Source organism: Glycine soja, chromosome 20 (assembly GCF_004193775.1).
Source record: "Glycine soja cultivar W05 chromosome 20, ASM419377v2, whole genome shotgun sequence".
Classification (NCBI taxonomy): Eukaryota; Viridiplantae; Streptophyta; class Magnoliopsida; order Fabales; family Fabaceae; genus Glycine; species Glycine soja.
This window is the reverse complement of record NC_041021.1, coordinates 37,573,959-37,595,347: the sequence shown is the minus strand read 5'-3', so window position 1 is coordinate 37,595,347 and position 21,389 is coordinate 37,573,959. Positions and strand designations below refer to the sequence as shown.

At 33.4% G+C, this 21,389-nt stretch overlaps 1 protein-coding gene and 1 long non-coding RNA gene across 6 annotated transcripts; one reads left to right on the top strand and one right to left on the bottom strand.

Annotated features, from left to right (window-relative positions):
- The first annotated feature begins 172 nt into the window (after positions 1-172).
- Positions 173-13,391, top strand: LOC114403136 (myosin-1-like). 4 transcript variants are annotated; one of them, XM_028365909.1, is made up of 25 exons: positions 432-595; positions 742-1,051; positions 1,150-1,528; positions 1,861-1,962; positions 2,053-2,196; positions 2,283-2,433; positions 2,544-2,571; positions 3,686-3,851; positions 3,944-4,007; positions 4,139-4,152; positions 4,236-4,320; positions 5,053-5,156; positions 5,312-5,450; positions 5,634-5,752; positions 6,020-6,172; positions 6,291-6,380; positions 7,871-7,948; positions 8,515-8,673; positions 9,043-9,249; positions 9,804-10,009; positions 10,141-10,276; positions 11,704-11,833; positions 11,922-12,068; positions 12,336-12,403; positions 12,513-13,172. In XM_028365909.1, exons 3-25 carry the CDS (start codon positions 1,166-1,168, stop codon positions 13,170-13,172), a joined length of 3,513 nt encoding a protein of 1,170 aa, XP_028221710.1. In that variant the 5' UTR covers positions 432-595; positions 742-1,051; positions 1,150-1,165. The 4 variants fall into 4 exon arrangements, with proteins under 4 accessions (XP_028221712.1, XP_028221710.1, XP_028221711.1 ...); XM_028365911.1 differs by lacking the exons at positions 432-595; positions 742-1,051 and adding an exon at positions 173-425 and having other exon boundaries at positions 12,513-13,391; XM_028365910.1 differs by lacking the exon at positions 742-1,051.
- A 1,360-nt stretch (positions 13,392-14,751) lies between these two features.
- LOC114403137 lies at positions 14,752-18,359 on the bottom strand. 2 transcript variants are annotated; one of them, XR_003664601.1, is made up of 5 exons: positions 18,221-18,359; positions 17,724-17,845; positions 16,520-16,677; positions 15,952-16,115; positions 14,752-15,137 (listed from the first exon to the last, which is right to left on the bottom strand). It is a non-coding gene; the product is annotated as an uncharacterized LOC114403137 (long non-coding RNA). The 2 variants fall into 2 exon arrangements; XR_003664600.1 differs by lacking the exon at positions 14,752-15,137 and adding an exon at positions 15,234-15,736.
- Positions 18,360-21,389: the final 3,030 nt, after the last annotated feature.

Below are 21,389 nucleotides of genomic sequence, written 5' to 3'. Positions count from 1 at the left end.
TTGTAAGAAACGGAAAAGAATTGATTTGAATTGAAATGGTCAGGACCAGGAATTAACTTTAAACTATATGAAATAAAAAAAAGTTATTTTTTTAAAAAATTCACTCCCCTCCTTTTTTTTAATCCTTTTAAAAATTTGTGTGATTATTATGCTAAGTAGGAAGTGTGAAAAGCAAAGCCAAAAAAGCTGTTTCTTTCAAATGTTTCATCTTCTCTTCTTCTCCATACATTGTGAGGAACCAAACGTGGCCTTGTGAGGCTGAGGCTCTTCCGCGAACACATTGTGTTTCTTTCTTCTTCTTCTCTTCGTTTTCTGAGTTCTGAATCGCTCAATGCTCATCGATTCCTCCAACGTTAACTCCGTTCTGCAAGATCTTCTTCGTCTTTGTCATTCTTCTTCACAAGTCATCTTCTTCGTCTTCTGAGGTTAGTGGATCCGCTTCACGAGAATATGATTAAGTTGCTGATTTCGTTCGTGTTTGTGTTTTGAGCGTTCTTTGGCTATGCTTCTGGTTCTCGGCACGCAAAAGGAGGAGAGCTTGAAGATAATGAGGATTGTTGTTTGAAATTTTATTATCTTGATTGTTAGTTTCTAAGTAAGTGAGGCATTTCAACTTAGTTGATTTTTGTGTTTTGTTTTTTCTTAAAAAATTTCCAATGCTCATAGTTTTTTGCTAACTTAGAAATTGATGTTTGAGTAGAAGTGTAGAACGAAAGATCCGTTTCTGTGTTTTTGTTGCAGTATTTTTAAAATAAAAAGAAAGAAAGATTGAAGGAGGAAGACGTTTTCAACCTTGAAGGGAGTTCATTAAGTTTGGGTCCATTGGATTAGGCTGAGTGGGGGCGTGGTTGTGTTAGGTTCATGATTTTGAATTTTACAGCTTGGAATGAGGTTTGACTTGTCGATTGGATGACTACTTCAAAGCCTGGAGCAATGGATTAGGGAGTAGAGAGTAGAGTGTGTATGTGGAGCTAGGGTCCCCTCTCCATTATGTTATGCTGATGAAGTCATTCATTGGGGCCTTGTTTTAAAGTTCGAAAGGCCCATTTGTGTATGGAAAGTTAGCTTTTTTGTTTTTGAAAAATGTTATTACTTTTCGCTTTTCCGCAATGTGCAATTCCTGATGGTAACCTTTTTTGGTTATGGCAGAAGTCTATAAGGGAAGATGTCTCAGACATCCACTGTCCTGCCTGCCTTCCACTCCATCAAATCATTGCCTCCTGAGTTCAACCCCGTTCTCGTGGAAAAACATGGAGATGTTAAATTTAGACACACCAATCCGATTGGATCAAATGGCCTTGAAAATGGTGCACTGGTAGCGGAGATTTCTAAGGAAGTTAACTGCCGTGCTGGTGGCATGGATCTTTTTGATGAGGACTCGCCGTATGGTGGAAAAGGTAGATCATTAAAAGACCGGCCGTCTAATGCAGATGAAGACTCAGTATCTGTTTCGTTGCCCCTCCCATCGATTTTGACATCCTCTAGGGAAAGCAGGTGGAATGATGCAAATCCTTATGGTTCAAAAAAGGTAATTTTGGCTTTGGTTTTTAGTTTTACTCTGCTGCTGGGTTTTGTGATCAGTTTATTATTGTACTTGCTATGTAGTTATTCAGTTGGACAAATAACTTAATTTTTCTGGAAGAATGTTCAAGGAATTGATATATTTTCTTTTTATTTAATGGCCAACTGTGGATGTACTGTGCTGGGGAAGGAATGCATTCCTCATTGCTTTGATAAGCTGTTTAAATTTTTTCAAAAGGAGATAATTGCCATCAAAGCAAATCAGTCCTTTCTTTGCTGAGTTTGTTTGATCTCTCTTTAATAAAAATTCTTTCTTACTTCGGAAGTTTACTATTTCAGAAGCTTCAGTCCTGGCTTCAGCTACCAAATGGGGATTGGGAGCTGGTAAAGATAATAACAACTTCTGGAGCTGAATCTGTCATTTCACTGCCTGATGGGAAAGTAAGATAAGTGGCAATATTTCTCAAGTAATGTTCAGTTCTTTTTTGGTCTGATTAACTGTACTCTTCCCCCACCCCCTCTTAATCATAGGTTTTAAAGGTGAAAGAGGAGAGTTTGGTGCCAGCTAATCCTGATATTCTTGATGGAGTGGATGACCTCATGCAACTAAGTTATTTAAATGAGCCATCGGTTTTATTCAACCTGCAATATAGATACAATCATAATATGATCTATGTAAGTCTTTATATCGCTTAAGTTTTTCTCTTCAAATTTGTTTCCTAATCATAACATCTTTAATTACATAACTGTATTCAATTCAGACAAAAGCTGGGCCTGTTTTGGTTGCTGTAAATCCATTTAAGAAAGTTCCTCTGTATGGTAATGACTACATTGAAGCCTACAAGTGTAAATCAATTGAAAGCCCTCATGTATATGCAATTACTGACACAGCCATCCAAGAAATGATACGGGGTAACTTTTCCTTATATTGACATATATATGCGGATGAACTTTCAAAAGTTATGCTGCTTCCATTTGTTTTGAGCTATAACTTTGTACTCTGTCTCTTGCTTTGTTTACAGATGAAGTGAATCAATCTATAATTATAAGGTCAGTATTTTTTGATTAATTTTCCTTTTCTAAGCAATCAGTTGTCATAAACTATTTGACATTTCTTTATTTTCTTTTTTATAAGATGCTTCAATCTAAGTTCTTATTTCAGCTGCAACTTGTGCAAGTATTGCTTGAATGCTGGTTTTATGTTTTACTCTCAAGTTTAAAGGATGGTCTAGTGTACAGGCTCCCATGTGGGGGCCCAATTTAGTTTTACTCAAGATTTTGAACCAAAATATATCATGCTTATTGCATTTGTTCTTGTCTACACTCTGTTTCTGGAGATTTTAGTAAGCATTTTCATTGTATAAGAGCTACTCAAAATCTCATATAGAGATAGGTCATTTCTTTCATTTGGCACATGTCTTGGATCAAATGCAGGATCAGGGCTAAAATAATTTAGGAAAAAATATTAAAAAGGAGTTAATGGTAAAAATATTCATTTCATGTCTTCATGAATGATTAACCATTCTGCTGGTTGATGGTGTTCAAAGAATGAGTAGCAACTTGAGTGGTCAAGTGTTCCTATGCCTTTAGCTGTAAATATTTTTAGCATTGGTTCTTTTTTCTGTTAGTTTCCCAAATATTTTATCTATCCATATTAAATAATATTATAGTTGCCCTTACTCTCTTGAAAAACTAAAGAGAAACCTGTATATTCCATATTGTTCATAAATTTGAGTTCATATTCATGTCATATAGACATAATTCTCGTTTGTTTCCTGTTAATATTTCAACTTTCAAGTGTCTAGATGCTTGGATTTGGTTTTAACTTTTAAACACTCGCCTTGCAGATTTTTTATTTAGTATTGGGTCTCCCTTGTGGTACCTGCTTGAGATACTTTTCAGTTTTCCCTTCTATCTATCCTCTTGTTGATGCTTTAACATTCACGTAACAAAGGAACTTTGCTTTACTGGGTGAAGACAAATATAATTTAGGGATGAGCTTTGCATTTCCATTCTTTGATTAGCATTGATGGAAACAAATGCTTCTTTATGTTGCCTGAAGTTTTCAGCATTAATATCAAGCTCAACTTGGTTTTCTTAACCTTGTGTGCCCCTTAATTGCATTTGAATTGGGACACATAATTATTTTCATCTGCATATTCAGTGGTGAGAGTGGAGCAGGGAAGACTGAGACGGCAAAAATAGCAATGCAGTACTTGGCTACCCTTGGTGGTGGAAGTGGAATAGAGAATGAGATATTAAAGACTAATCCGATACTAGAAGCCTTTGGTAATGGAAAAACATTAAGGAATGACAACTCAAGTCGTTTTGTAAGATTTCCCATTTATCATATTGATTCTTTTAGTTGATTCATTAGGGAACTTTTGGTGCTGAAATCTCATAATTTGATTGAATGTTACAGGGAAAGCTCATTGAGATTCACTTCAGTGAAACTGGAAAAATATCTGGTGCTAATATTCAAACATGTAAGTTTTCACAGGATGTGATTGAAAGCTTGTGTCTTTTCTTCTTCTATAAGTTTCCAACTAATATGTCAACATTTGCATCTATGTATTGAATCCATGTGATGCTCCTGGCCTGACCATACCATAAACAGTTTTGCTGGAAAAGGTATTCATTCTTTTGAGCTAGTTTTAGATTTCAATGTGTCCAATTTATGTGATTGACCCATGTTTTACTTGGTATGTGAACAGTCTAGAGTAGTCCAATGCAACGAAGGGGAAAGGTCATATCATATATTTTATCAGCTATGTGCTGGAGCACCATCATCACTTAGGGGTAAGTGGAAATCATCAAGGGAGATCTTAGACTTAATAATATTTTTGAAAGTTTGTTTTTTAATTGTGCCAAATGACGTTGTGTGATTCATGTAGCCGACCTCACCTAGTGGGATAAGGCTTTGTTGTTGTTTTAGTTGTAAATTTTGGTTTCAATTTTTTCCTTTTCTTTGGTAACAGTTTTTGCCTTTAATGTCCGACCCTTATCTCTTGGGTGGGATTGTACTTGTAAGTGAATTTCTTCCTTTTGTTTAAGAAATTGTTTTATTGTTTTTATTAAGAAGATAGCATGAGTTTAATAGTTGGAGGATCTCTGCAGCAGGGCTCAATATTTTGAGTGAGGATTAGGCTCACACTGAATAGAATGTGGAGAAACCTTGTAACTTGAAAAAATGCTATCACACTTTGTAATACTCAAACAAACTCTTTTAGCATTACTTCTTTTCATATTACTATTCATTCCTTTACAATCTGAGTCAAATGGGCATTTATCTCCCCTTTCTCAATTAGACATTCAACTTTGATCTCTCCTTAGTTGGGTCAGGATTGGAACAAACTAATGAGGATACTAATTAGAACCTAATTGCACATGTATGGGATTTGATTTCCCTAATGATATAAGCTTTTTATTCTAGAATACTCCTCTACATGACATTAACTCATTAAGTTGTATATTCTAGTTTATTAGTGTTTGCCTTTTCATTGTTGTTTGATGTTTGACTTTGTATTGCAGAAAAGCTAAATCTAACAAGTGCTGAGGACTATAAATATCTGAGGCAGAGCAATTGTTATTCAATTACGGGAGTTGATGACGCAGAAGAATTTCGCATAGTCAAGGTATACATTATTTTTCATCGCTTGTTGCTTATGAATGATCTGCATTCACATAAGTTTATATATGATTTCTTACAATTTCCATTTTGACTTGTGGTTTGAGTCTGAAATAATAGCTTGACATACATGAGTTTTTTCATGCTATTTTTAATTTCCAGGAAGCTCTGGATGTTGTCCACATTAGCAAAGGAGACCAGGAGAATGTATTTGCAATGCTTGCTGCAGTATTATGGTTAGGAAACATATCATTTATTGTGGTAGATAATGAAAATCATGTTCAAGCTGTTGAGGATGAAGGTAAGAATTTTGTGGAATCTACTAATGAAATCTAAAGCATAGAATTTTTCCTGCTTGATATTGTGCACTCGATACCTAATTTCTGGTGCATATAAGTTTTGACCTTATTTTGGATGCTTTAATGCATTATATGTTAATTAGTATCTCAATTAAAAATGAATTTTGTTTCCTGATTTCTTACAGGACTGTTCACTGTTGCCAAGTTAATTGGTTGTGAAATTGAAGACCTGAAGTTGACTTTATCAACTCGCAAAATGAAAGTTGGTAATGATATTATTGTCCAGAAGTTGACTCTATCTCAGGTAAAATGACTACAGTGTTGACATTTACCTTTGTCTATAATTATGGTTGGAAAAATTGCAACTTACCAAGGGGAAAGATTATGGGTATATGAATTTATATTGAGTTTCTCAATCAGCATGTGCCAGTTCATTTACTTTGTTATTACAAGGTAACAGAATGCAAAAGAACACTTCATTGGTGATGAACATTGCTTCATTGGATTTTCCTTCTTGGAATTTTCACTCAATCGTTAAATATGAATGATTGTTGCTTTTCTTATCACGCAGGCTATTGATGCAAGAGATGCTTTGGCGAAGTCAATATATGCTTGTCTGTTTGATTGGTTGGTTGAACAAATAAACCAATCCCTTGCGGTTGGCAAAAGACGAACTGGCAGATCAATCAGCATCCTAGATATTTATGGCTTTGAGTCATTCAATGTATGTTATATTATATGGCAGATCTTTTATATGCGTTTTTGTGTATATCACTATCCTTATCCTATTTAATTTTTTAAAATGTTTGCTCTGTTGTATGTGGTGGATTTTATGCATGCAGAGGAACAGTTTTGAGCAGTTCTGCATAAATTATGCAAATGAGAGATTACAACAACACTTCAATCGTCATTTATTCAAGTTAGAACAGGAGGTATGTGCCACATATAAACTGACTGCTTAATAATGGATGAAGAATAGGTGCATTGCATTTTATCAGCCAAACTGAAAAAATCACATTCAAATTTGCAAGTTGCCATTAAAAAGGTGAATATTAGACCTGCAACATTTTTATTTTAAACTCTTAGTTCTTCATAATAATTCCCTGATCTTTGGTTTTGACAACCTTTTTTTTTTTCTTTCCTGTCCCTCAACTTCCTTTGTGCTTTTCCTTATTGAGGTTCTTAATCTGTTAAAACTAAAACATCATGGACTGTAATATGGTCTTACTTTTGACCTTGGGGCTTTGAATTAATTGTATTGTTATTTTTTTTTGATAAAGAAGCTAGAGACTATTCTAATAGGAGTTGAGATCAGTTCTAAAGTAAATGCTAAAATTATGTCGAATTGATGCTGTGATATTTCTCTTTGCAGTGACCAGTGATGGTTTTGTTTCTGTTTTTTTAATCTAGGGTAATAAGTTAAGATGCCTATAAAATATAAATTGGCTTTGGCCAAATCTACACCCATCTCAACGAGCAAATTTCTGATACTCTTGTAGTACCTACTTTGACAACTACAACTATCACTCTTAATTTGATAGTTTTATCTCTTTTATTTTAAAGAAAATAAAATTGGGAAAAAATGATCATAAGTAGTTGATTTTATAATTTTAATGGAGGGAATACTCTTGGAGGCCTGAATATTTTCCACTTCAACCACCCATGATAAGCCTAGGTGGCAGGTCACCCTTTGGAGTTGGCCCCCCATGCCAATGCATTTTAAATTCCTTTTTAAAAACTTCCAAGAGGTTAACACTATTGAGTTCACACTCCTAATAGAGTTCTAAAGAGAAGATATTTTGAGAGAAATGAAAAACTTTAGAAATGTGAAAAGGGAAATACTATTAGCCACAGAACTCAAGGTTACAGTTTGGTATTTATAGACTAGACTGTTAGTTATGACAACTGTCAACAGCTGTCATTAACTAACTCTAACTAACTCACAAACTTAGCAAACTAACACTAGTATTAACTAGAGTAAACTACCCAAGAGTGCAGTTGAATAACTGCTACTCTCTTACAATACTCTAATTACTCCATACTGGTTTAACAAAACCACACACACTGACACCGACTAGGCTACTACTATTTCCCCTTTATGTTGGTAGAAAAAGCTGGATGCCAATCTTCCCTGGTTCCTTAACGGGCTCATATCAGAAACTACCCTCCAAATGTCCTTGTTCAGGACCACATAACTCAGCTTCCTCTAGTCGTTGACCTTAATTCTTTTCCAGGAGTGATTAATATATTGATGTAATTTTGGAAAGCTGATGTTTAAACAAGTTCTCATTTAAGTTGATGACCATGAAATAAAAGTTGAAAGTACTGAATGCCTTTGTATAAAATGAAAAAAAAATCTATGATTACCTCCAAAAACTAAACATTTGCTTATGCCTGTTGCTTGTTTACAATTTTGTTTCAGGAATATATCCAAGATGGAATTGATTGGGCTAAAGTTGAATTTGAAGACAATCAAGATTGCCTTAATCTTTTTGAAAAGGTACAGAGCTTCCTTGCCCTACTTTGACCTTTTCTGTGTAATCTTTAGTGTGCTTTTATTAGAATTAGAATATGGAAGGCAAAGGTAATAGGAAAAACTTAATCTGCTTCTTCAGTGGGCCCCATATGTAGTTCTTATATATGCAATTCTGTTTCTTTCTGCTGTTAAACTAAATATTTTGGGATATGATTTTGTCAAGATGTTCTGTAGAAGCTTTGTTGAAAGCTGCTGCTTTTTAGTCTTTTTTTTTTTTTTTGCGAGACTGAAGCACATCGATTGGGATTTTGGAGTGAATTCTGTTAATTCAGAGTTCCTTAACTGATGTTTAAAATTTTACAATGTCGATCTGAATCCAACTATTAATATAATTTGTATTACTACTTGTTTAATTTGTGATGCTTTAACTCCTATTTCCCTGACACAAGGCACTGATGTCTGATATTATGGTGCATGTTAAGAGGATAAAATCTGTGGCTAATATTTTTCTCTTCGACTGTGGGAAAATGTTATGTCTGATATGAAATTGGAAATTCGACTGTCTTAGACTTAGCTTCTGACATGTGCAGAAACCACTGGGGCTACTATCCCTGTTAGATGAAGAGTCAACTTTCCCTAATGGCACAGATTTAACCTTTGCTAACAAGCTTAAGCAGCATTTGAATTCCAACTCATGCTTCAAAGGAGAACGAGAAAAAGCCTTTACTGTGCGTCATTATGCAGGGGAGGTATTAATCTGGTCATTTTTATGCAACATTCTATTGGTTCTATCTGTTTATGCAAAGCGCTTGTAAATTGCCTTAATATGAATGCGTCTAAGATTGCATTATTATAATGGCTTCCATTTTGACATTCTGGTGTGGGTTTTATAATGTAATACAACTAAGTTTTATGGATAGAAATTCACAGTTCCACTATATTTGAATCCATGCATTATTTATAACCTTACTAACCATGATTCTGATTAAACTTTCATTGCTAATATTTTTGAACTCCAAAACACTATCATTTTTCTTAAAAACAAAAGGTAATTTCTTTCCAATTTAAGTTTGCTCATCTTATCTGATTATTTGATAGTTTCATTTATTCTTCTCCAGGTCACTTACGATACATCTGGATTCCTGGAAAAGAACAGGGACCTATTGCACTTGGATTCCATCCAACTTCTATCCTCAAGCAAATGTCATCTTCCTAAGTTATTTGCATCCCATATGCTTACTCAATCTGAGAAGCCTGTGGTAGGTCCCTTACACAAGTCAGGTGGGGCAGATTCCCAAAAGCTAAGCGTTGCCACAAAATTCAAGGTACATAACCTTAATTATGATTTTTCTCTAAAACTTGAAAGGTTCTAATACTTAAGTAAACTAATATTTTGGTTTTCCTAGACTTCTATTCAATATGTTTATAATGCTATTAATGGTAACCATGCAAAATACTGCATCTACAACTTGAAAAAGGACAGCCTCATCTAAATATTAATGATCCTAATGATAAGTGTCACATTGCCTGTCAATGAAGATGCTTCAGATTAGTTCTTTTAATTGTACAAATAATCAATTCAATTCATATGTTTTAATTGGGAATTGGTTTAAGTGATAAAAAAATAGGATGGTATACACATAGTTACACTACTATTGTGGTTTGTACAAGTGAAAATGGAAGTAGCGGAGTGATTTTTTTTTAAAATTTTTTATTGGCAAATGTTAATTGCTAGCATTCATTTTTGTGGAATTGAGTGAAAATAATCCCCCACCTCTCTCCTACCAAACAAACTTAAATATTCAGGGGGTTATTTTGATAGGTTGGGATACTTATCTTGCTTTAATTGATTTTATAAGTTATTTCTGTTGGCACCCAGGGACAATTGTTCCAATTGATGCAACGTTTAGAGAGTACTACACCACATTTTATCCGATGCATCAAGCCCAATAATCTCCAATCACCTGGATCATATGAGCAAAGCCTTGTACTGCAGCAGTTGAGATGTTGTGGGGTCCTGGAAGTGGTTCGGATATCAAGATCGGGCTTTCCTACTAGAGTATCTCACCAAAAGTTTGCCAGAAGGTATAACAACAGAGAAAGAAACTATGGTGATTGATATCCTTTCAAATTACCCCCCCGTCCCCTATCCCCTATCCCCGTGCTTTTTGCACATTTCTAACCTTTCTGTTATTGACTTGGGAGTGGTAAATCAGATATGGTTTTCTTCTCCTTGAAAATGTTGCCTCTCAGGATCCACTTAGTGTTTCAGTTGCTATTCTTCATCAATTCAACATTTTGCCTGAGATGTATCAAGTTGGCTACACGAAACTATTCTTTCGAACAGGGCAGGTAAATAGATGTCTATAAGTTTTTTACACATTTTTCTCATTTCATATTAATTGTTGTGGCAAATGAATGTAATTGCAATGATTTTATAGAATCAGAAATTTTTATGGCTTTTAACTTTTTGGTTAACATCAAATTAAAAATGAATTAGTGAAGGATATATTATTTTATTATCATGTACTTTTAGAATTTGTGTTCAACATCTTACACAAGTATGGTAGAATGGTGAAAGTGTAATGAAGAAAAATAATAAGATTGATGTTATTTGCGGTTAGGGTTATAATCTGAGAATTAGTTTTTACTTAATAATAAGCCATGGAATTTTGGGCTTTAGAAATTTTTTGCTAATGTTTTGTTGTTATTGCTATTGACACTCACTTTTTGATACTCCCACCTCACTTTTTTTTGTAATTATTTTTTTGACATATTTTTGACGGAAATTAATTTATGTTGTGGATCAAGATACCTGATGGAAACTAGTTTTAGTTGAGTATCTTGGCAAAATACTTAACGAAAATTTGCTTCCATTACATATCTTGGCACGATCATGTCAAGATATTTTCTAGTGTATCTATAACTATTATAAAGGGAATAACCTCATTTGGTATCCATTGTTTTTGGACATTTTTATCCCCAACTATGAGAAACCAATAACCACTACATTTTATTTTAACTTCCAACTGCATTTACATTTTTTTAAAACAAATCACTACGTAAAAAAAAAATATACACACAATTAACTTCCATGTCCAGTGCAGGCGCGGAGTGCCTATTTTGCACTAGTCATGACATAAATGAAACTAGTTTCCATTGTGTTGGCGACACATGAAAAAAATAACAGTCGGAATCTTGCCAGAGAAGCAATGAAGGTGCAAAAACTCACATGGAGAACAAGAGCAATACTTGTAGAAGAGAAGGTAAGAAGATAATTGAAGAAGACAAAGAGGTAGGTTGAGGCTGAGGGAGGTGTGAAGAGGGGAACAGAATAGGAATTTCACAAAAAACATAAAAAAGTGAGGTGTTGGGAAGATAAAAAAGGAGGGTGTCAATATCATGGTCCTGGTAGGCCTGTGATTCTTCCTATTTTGTCAGGAAGGAGAAAGGGCATGGGTTTAGGTAGGCCCTTGATTCTGCCTGATCCAACTAGACCGGTAGCTTAAAAAACAGGTTGGGTACTTAGGTTGAATACCCGAGTTAATCAGGTTGAATTTTTTATTTTTTATTTTAATTTTTTTTAGCATGACTTTGCCTACTCTTTTGCATGATAGAACTGGTCCTTGTATTTAAGCCGGTCCTTGTTGTGTTCAATATAACTTTGCGTTATGTATTTAAGTCGTTGAAATAGTTTTATTCCCAAGGCCTAAGTTTAAACTTTATTTACTCTTCTTTTGCATTGTGTCTTTAATAGGATGCGTTAACTGTGATTGCAGATTGGAGTGCTTGAAGATACCAGAAATCGTACCCTGCATGGAGTTTTACGTGTGCAAAGTTGCTTCAGGGGTTACCGAGCTCGTTGTTATCGCAAGGAGCTTTGGAGAGGAATCACTACTCTCCAATCATGTATTTCCCTTTTCTCACCTAATTCTTTCAGCCTAACACTTTCCTTGAGAACTCTAACCGACTGACTATTTTTTACCCGTTTATGTAGTTATTAGAGGAGAGAAAAGCAGAAAGGAATATGCAGCTTTGCTTCAGAGACATAGGGCTGCTGTTATTATACAAAAGCGGATGAAAACAGTACTTTCAAGGAACAGAATGAAAAGTATTAATGGTGCTGCAGTTGTCATACAATCATGTAAGAATTGTGTTCTCGAAATGCAAGGATAAATGTTACTAAATTTTTTTATTCGAATGTTTGAATCTCAAAGGATTGAGGAACCAAAATTTGTTTGAAAAAATTATCAGTTCTCTTTGCCTTCCTCCCTCTCTTTCAAAATTCCCAAATTTTATTGTGAAAGATAATTATATATTTCGTAGTACTATAGTTTACTGTAATGTGTGGTCAGCTGTCTTTTCAATGGTATTTGATAAGTTTTCATTTTGTTTTTACTGCATTTTGCAGTTATTCGTGGTTGGTTAGTCAGAAGATGCTCAGGAGATATAGGACTATCAAAACCTCGGGGCATTAAGGTACTCTCTTTTCTAATTTCGGAAGCTATGTTTCAAAAGGATTGTTGGCATGGGTTGCTTGTAAAATTTTCATCTTTGTGATACTTACAATCATGAACCTCTAAAACAGACTAATGAGTCAGATGAGGTTCTGGTGAAGTCATCTTTCCTGGCTGAATTACAGCGCCGGGTACTTAAGGCAGAAGCTTCCCTGAGAGAGAAAGAAGAGGAAAATGACATTCTTCACCAACGCCTTCAACAGTATGAGAACAGATGGTCTGAATACGAATTAAAGATGAAATCCATGGAAGAAGTATGGCAGAAACAAATGAGGTCTCTACAGTCTAGCCTCTCTATTGCAAAGAAGAGCCTTGCTATGGATGATTCTGAAAGAAATTCAGATGCTTCTGTTAATGCAAGTGATGACAGGGATTTCAGCTGGGATGTAGGAACCAATCACCGGCGCCAAGAAAGCAATGGGGCAAGATCAATGAGTGCTGGTTTGAGTGTTATAAGTCGGTTGGCTGAAGAATTTGAGCAGAGGAGTCAAGTGTTTGGTGATGATGCAAAGTTCTTGGTAGAGGTAAAATCTGGTCAAGTTGAAGCAAGTTTGAACCCAGACAGAGAGCTTAGAAGGTTAAAACAAATGTTTGAGGCTTGGAAAAAGGATTATGGTGCAAGACTACGTGAAACAAAGGTCATTTTGCATAAACTTGGAAGTGAAGATGGATCAATTGAGAAAGTGAAGAAAAGTTGGTGGGGAAGAAGGAATAGTACAAGAATAAGTTGATTGATTTATTTATTTATTCTTATTTGGGGTTTGGCTTTGGTCTATGCACTGTTTTAAGGGCATTGCCAACTATATATCCGAAAATGAAGAAAATATAATAGGAAAGATAAGATAGGAGTAGGACGAATGAATTACTGGTTACTGTAATTAGGTTAGCTGTTGCTAGCCACTCTTATTTTATGAGAAATTTCTGCACGAGTTGTGGAGTTAGATACTGAATACGAGCCTTGTGAGTCATGCAAATCATCACGCCTTGGTATGTGAATTGCGAGTGCGAATCCTCTCCATGTGTTATTTGTTAGAGAAATGGAGGTTTCTGGTTGTTTCAACGTGAGAATGACACGTGGCTAAAATATTTCAACGGTTAAGATTTAATTTTGTTTAATTCAATTTTAACTATAAAAAAAAATAGAGGCGATTCCACCATGACCAAAGCAACAGCTAACAAGTCAGTCTTAAATTAGGAAAAGACTTGTGTCCGACTGCATATCAACCTACCTTCGAAGTTCGAACAAGTCAGTTCACCTGTTCCCTTCAAGTTGTGAGTAATTTAGGAAAAGACATCAATGAGAACTACTTGTTGAGTAATTTAGGAACGCTATAACAAATATTAAATACAAAAAACATTCTCAGTAGTGTTCCATTCACATTTGCCCATATCCATCCTGAACATCATGTATGACAGCCACATTTTTATCATGGATGGAAAAACCTTCAAGGCACGAAACATGTATAATCATCGGTTATGATTATAGATTGTTTTAAAATCAAAATCACTTTTAAAGTTATCATGTATCTAAAATTAAAATGATTTTCAAAATTAATAAATGAGTAGTTTTAATTATCAAATTTCAATCAACACAGCTAGTTTCAAAATGAGTATGAGTTTTAAAATTAAAATTAGTTTTAAAATTTTAAAATGGTCAATTTTAAATTCCAGTTTATTAGTACTTTGTAAATTTAAAATTTTAAAACAAAGGAAAGTTTAGAAAATAGGTTACTTAGAGATTATTTTTTTTAGCATGAATGAGAGATTAAAAAGACATAGTTACCTGCAAATCTAATATGTTACCTGCAAAATGGGTAATTTCAAAATCAAAATGAGTTTTAAAACTTGGTTTATTGGAGATGACGATCACAGTCAAAAGGAAAAGGAGGTAAACACCATGAGACAAAATTATTGAAATAAATAATCTCTTTCAATTTTTCATCAAAGATAATAGCGTCTCCTTTGTATTAAAAAAAATATTATTATAGAGGTAGAAGAAAAGAAAAGAAAATAATTTAAAAGCTGAAACAGATATTAACAAATTAGATATCAGAAAAAGATTATAGTTACTTACCTCATGATTCACAAATAATTTTTAAGCAAATGTTAACAGAGTTACTATTTCCTCACTTTCACAATTCTCAAGGAAATCTACACAAATATTAAAAGAGTTCCAACTTCACTTTGTTTGGTGCTTAACTCTTTATCCTCTACTACTTTCTTATATAACTAGTCTAAAACCCGTGCGTTTTTAAATTTTTTTTATGTATGTTTATTTGTTTTGTAAAGCAGAAATAAAATGAAAATTAATGTGCAAATTAAAATAGATTAAACATTAATAATATATTTACATAGTAGACAAATTATTCAGAAAAGCAAGAAAGATAAACACTATTATCAACAAGTATCAATTTAATGTTCTAAATTTATTTAGTGTCACTGTCATCCCAATCTTTCCTGCGGCGGATGATAATTTCCCATATTTTATCCCTATGTTTGTAATAGAAGGAGACCTCATCGCCGTGGGAGAAATCACTGTCGGCAAGGAATTGATACCATGGTTGTACAACATATCTATGGCCAATTCCAATGTCAAGGACCACAACATTCCACTGCAGTGGAGGTCCAAATTTTCTAAGGATTGTCATGTGTTGACCACAGGCATTAAAATGTGTAATGACACAATTTGGAAGTCTCTGTAATAAAAAAAATAATCTTATATATAAACAAGAATTTGTATAAGGACAACCCATGCACATGCACAGGTTGTTTGGTAAGCGAGTTTGCAAGCATTTTTTAATTGCAATATACCGTTAAACTTAACATTTATAATAAAGTGATTGTTCAAACTACATCATTCACAAAACATTTGTTGAAAATTCCAAACTACCAAAGGCACTTTAATCAGTATCACTATCATCTCAATCCTTCTTCCTTCTAATGACAATTTCCCCAAATCAGTCCAAATTAAGCCCATTCTCATATTGGACAGCAACACAATGCTAGTAAGGCAAGCATACATAAATTAATAAAAGAAAATTGGTGTGTTTTAAAGGCATAAAGGAAGACACTAAATTCATTCTACCAGGGGAAACAAATTTCAATTATTAGTACCATTCCCTTTGAACAATCCATGAAAACCTTAAGTTCTCCATATATATATTTTAGACCTTGAATTGTTCCATTGTATTTAATGTTGTGTGGATTCTGAACCTATAAATGGCATAGGCACATCACATCACACGTATGATATTGATACATCATAGTTTGCTTCTGATACAGATGTAGTATACCTCTGCCAAAAAAGAAACATTCAGTGAAAAGAGGAGAAAGAGCTATATATGTAAGACATGGATATAAAAATTGAAACTACTTTGCCAGAGGAGTGACCATGCTTAAAGAAAATTATTTTGAAAAAATTAAAATAAAAAAGGATGGCAGAATCCCATCATAACAAATTTATCATCATAAAACTGCAGTACATCATTGTATATCTAAAGGAAAGCTTACTTGGAAGCTTGCTCATAACTGAAGAACTTTACAACAGAATTTGGGACAATTTGAGCACAATTAGTACCATTCCCTTTGAACAACCCATGAAAACCTTAAGTTCTCCATATATATTTTAGATCTTCAATTGTTCCATTGTATTTAATGTTGTGTGGATTCTGAACCTGTAAATGACAAAGGCACATCACATCACACGTACTTTGAATATGTGAAACACATAATTTGAAGAAAGAACAATTATATTTATCAACCATGCACAATGCACTCAACAATATCGGGTTGGAAAAAAGAAGAATTCCACAAATGGAACATCAAAATTCAACTTACCTCATTTAACTCGTCTTTGCTATTTTTGCCTTGAGCTACCCGAGATGATACTTTGCACAGTACACATAATAATAATAATAATAATAATAATAATAATAATAATAATAATAATAATAATAATTACAACATAAAAAAGGACCTTCAGTTAGAGCCTACATAATAATAATAATAGTAATAATAATAATAATAATAATAATAGTAGTAATAATAATAATAATAATAATGATAATAACAGTAGAACCTGAAAGTTGTGAGCTCCCTTGGTCACGACGTGTGAAAACCGACAGAGATGAATGAACACCGTTGAAAAGCCATAAACATACATGTTAGCCATTAGAACACCGTTGAACATACACTTTTTCAACTCCTCTTGATCTATTGCCCCATTAGAATCCTCATCTATAAGAAAAGCCATAAACACAGCTGTTAGCCATGATACTAAACAAAAATGTCAATAAGTCAATTTGAGTGGGCGCAATGGTGACAAAAACATTGTGATAGAAATTTTTGCTGCATAGCTAAAGCTAGTGAATGTGCTAAATAAGCAATATTTATCAATTTTAGTGTATACTAAAATCGAATTGAATTTCAATAAATATTTAAGTGTTTAAACATAGGATTAGTCGCAGTCTTTCATCACATGGGTACAATAAAAATGACTCCAAGAAGACACTTACTGCTTACTTCCACTTTGAAATGACATTTTTAAGGTATCTACTTTCAGGTCCATATATTTTATTTACAACATTCAAAGGCTTTTTGCTGGAAAGTATCAAATCAAAATACCAATTTAACAAAACCATAACTTTGATGATCCTACACCTCCAAATTGATAGACCCTCCATTTTGAAACCCTACACAAAATACAACTGTATCCATTCAAAACAAATAAATAAATACTCGTTAAAATGAAAAAAACACAACGCTCCACAATGGTAGGTAGTTCTGATGATGCAGCTGCCAGATGATATTGTCATTCAAGCGAACACTTGAGCTCATTGCTAACCATAATTTTATTTATATTTCCTATATGAATCAAGTGAAAAATATATAGTATAAAAGAAATTATTAATTTAGGAATATACATCTAGGAAACACTAATGCAAATACATAAGGTGGAAATCAGAAGAAGAAAAAAAATCTATATAACGAAACTGTAAAAAGCAGAGAACATCTCTCCATGCTAGGGGTTTTCAATGAGGAAGCCTGCTCAGCAAACCCGATCACAAGCATTGCAATAAGTTTTCACATAGCAAGAGCTGGACAATTATTATATAGTTGTAATTCTTTCCTAATTTAGGGAAACCATTTGAGTCATCAACATGAAATCACATCTAAGAAGAGCCTATAAATGCAATTTTGACTATTAATTATGTTCATGCTCTATTAACTGCAATATCTTAACAACTTAAATTTAAAAGACAATGCAAAAGAATAGGACTCACCACCATCCCTATGTCATTTTTCTCATTGCCATTCACTTCCACAGGGTTGTCAACAACTAAATTCATAAACTGGTCAAAGCCACAGAGAGTACCAACAACCATGCGATTTGCGTTCAGCTTGACTGCAAGAAAACAACAAGCATTTCAGTATAATCTTCTAAAAAATAATGTAAGAAAATCATTGTCTAAGAAACAATACAAAAACTTGAGATATCAGATATTCATAACATAAACCCTAAAGTAAAAAAATGTTGTAAAAAAAAATTACACACAAGAATAAATTCTTAATTGACATGTGGAGTACTTAGGAAATTCGTTTTTTAATAGTTTCAGATTCCAAAGACAATAACATTGCTTATCAATTAAGAAAAACACTAAAACTACTCTGAATATGTGAAACACATAATTTGAAGAAAGAACAATTATAATAATAATAACAACAACAACAACAACAACAATAAAATGAAATAGAATTTTAAAGCAATACTTAGGACAACCTTGAAGAAAGAATGCCAAAGAAAACCAAAAATGAAATGTCATGGGCGACACACGTGCTACAATGGACGGGACAAAGGATTGCGATCTAGCGAGGGTCAGCTAACTCCAAAAACCCGTCCTCAATTCGAAATAATAATAATAATAATAATAATAATAATAATGACAACAACAACGAAGCAAACATGCATGACAAAAAAAAAATTAAGAGTTAGGAAATATCAGCGTTAACTCCTGTCATCACAATATAAAAAAGGGCATTCGGTTAGAGCCTACATAATAATAATAATAACAACAACAACAAAAATAAAATTAAATAGAATTCTAAAGCAATACTTAGGACAACCTTGAAGAAAGAATGCCAAAGAAAACCAAAAATGAAATGCCATAGGTGACACACATGCTACAATGGACGAGACAAAGGATTGTGATCCGGCGAGGGTCAGCTAACTCCAAAAACCCGTCCTCAGTTCAGAATAATAATAATAATAATAATGACAAAGCAAACATGCATGACAACAAAAAAAATTTAAGAGATAAGAAATATCAGTGTTAACTCTTGTCATCACAACATTAAAAAGGGCCTTTCGCTAGACCCTACATAATCTATAATAATAATAATAATAATAATAACAACAACGAAGCAAACATGCATGACAACAAAAAAAAAATTAAGAGTTAGGAAATATCAACGTTAACTCCTGGCATCACACATAAAAAAGGACCTTCAGTTCGAGCCTACATAATAATAATAACAACAACAACAACAAAATTAAATAGAATTCTAGAGCAATACTTAGGACAACCTTGAAGAAAGAATGCCAAAGAAAACCAAAAATGAAATGCCCTAGGCGACACACGTGCTACAATGGACGGGACAAAGGATTGCAATCCCGTGAGGGTCAGCTAACTCCAAAAACCCGTCATCAGTTTGGATTAATAATAATAAGCAACAACGGTAACAACAACAACAACAACGACAACAACAACAACAACGGAAACAACGACGACAACAACAACAACAATAATAGTAACAACAACAATGGCAACAACAACAAACGATAACAACAATGGCAACAACAACTAAAACAACAACAATAATAGTAACAACAACAATGGCAACAACAACAAACGATAACAACAATGGCAACAACAACTAAAACAACAACAATGACAACAATGGCAACAACAACAATGACAACAATGGCAACAACAACAATGACAACAACGACAACAACAACGGCAACAACAACAAAATATAATATGTTGCACAAGCAACGAGCCTTTCTCAGTTTTTATTATATATATAAATATATAAATTTATCAGGATTAAAATTTTCTGATAGTTTAGCTTATTAATTACATCAAAATTAAAACTCTAAAAGAAAGTCCAGATATGCTTCCCAAGTGAATTCTTCTTCCAATTGCACCATTTGCAAGGTAATCTTTCCAAAAGGGTCTCTCAAACTTTTAAGAAAGGCCCCATTGAATGACTATATCAGATAAACATACATAACATAATGAAGATAAAAATTAGAATTAAGATAAAAGAACACAATTGTAAGGGACCATATAATAATAATAATAATAATAATAATAATAATAACCTGTAACTAAACAAAAAGATAAGATAAAAACATAAAGATAATATTGCAAAATAAATCTGCAGAAACAAATACTACCTGGAAGTCAACAAAAAGTTCATCGAATGGCTTGAACAGCCTAACTACGGGCCCAGAAACTAATGACTCTCCTCTTGGAAGGAGTTTGGCATTCAGAGTGTGACCAAAGTCATAATCAGAACACAACTTCTCTGCTAACGCAGAAAAGTTGTCAGCAGAAAAGTTGTCAAACTAATCTCCAGAAAAACTCCAACCTGAAAACATAAGAAGATATTATAAATAGACCAGTGTGACTTGAAATAAAGCGAAAACAAATCAACCGGTCACTTACAATAGCAACTTTATTTTCACCAACAAAAACAGTAGCTTCATCAGCTAATTTAATTTCAGTTGAAGCAAGACCACTTTGTTTCTTTAAATAGTCAACGATGCCATCTGCTTCACGGGGACCTTTGTATTCTTGAACATTCTTTCCCTAATTTCTCAAAATGTTAATTGTGGGCAATCCCTTAACATCATATTGTGATGCAAGGTCTTTGGTCTTCTCCTCATTGGCATATACTTTAGCCAAACCAATAGGAGGGTCATGACTACTCAAGATAGAATGTTCACTTCAGTACCGTAGTAGGTAAACTTGAAAATAAAAATATAGGAACTTGAAAAAAAATTCAAATGCCTCACTCAATTAACACATGTAAAGTTGGAATCAAACTTGAAGGGTGAGTAATCAAGCTAAGCAGATGTATATCCAACCAGATTCCTCTTAAAAATCAATAGTGAAAGAGATATACGTTCAGGCACTCCTACAAATATGTCCTATGCCTTGCCCCCAAAAAATGAATTAAGGAAAAATAAACAATTAAAAATAGATGCATAAACATACACAAAATGAAGGAAAGGTGGTTGCACCTCAAAAAGATTTTCACTAATGATGACATTGACAATGATAGGAATTGAAGGAGCTATTCGGCAGAAATCTTCTAAACCAACAAATATGTCCTCATTGACCTTTTAGAAAAATTGAAGCCCATCAATACTAAAAAAGATCAGAGTCCTAAAGAGACCACAAACAAACCTATAATATAGTATGTATATAAGATGCAAGAATATAGATCATAAGGAGGACATACATTTTATATTTATTTGATATGCACATAACAAAGGAAAGTAACAACATATCAAGTTCAGAAAGTAGGAAAGAAGAAATTATGATTATAATTTATTTTCACCCATAAATATAAAGGGAAATAATTAAAATACACAGAAAATCATAAATATATTATGTAAATAAAAATGCAGGAAGCAATCAGCAAGATAAAAATAGAAACGTTATTGGACATGTACGTGTAAATCATCAATCAACTGTTATTTTATTTGAAGTGTGATTTCTATGAACTGGTAGTGAAAAAAAAAATATTGTCAATCAATTAAGAATCATGATATAAATTATATGGTAATGATTTAAAAAATTAATAAATTTACTACACATGTCAATTTATGACAGGATGATAGCATAAAATCCTTTTAAGCTGACAGTGCATAAATCATT

What these genes read in the sequence shown, in the direction of transcription:
- LOC114403136 (XM_028365911.1), top strand. Translation starts at nt 1,166, where the DNA reads ATGTCTCAGACATCCACTGTCCTGCCTGCCTTCCACTCCATCAAATCA. An exon ending in ATGGCTTTGAGTCATTCAAT is followed by an intron (nt 6,173 to 6,290) that starts GTATGTTATATT and finishes TTATGCATGCAG; the next exon opens with AGGAACAGTTTTGAGCAGTT. An exon ending in TGCAGTTGTCATACAATCAT is followed by an intron (nt 12,069 to 12,335) that starts GTAAGAATTGTG and finishes TGCATTTTGCAG; the next exon opens with TTATTCGTGGTTGGTTAGTC.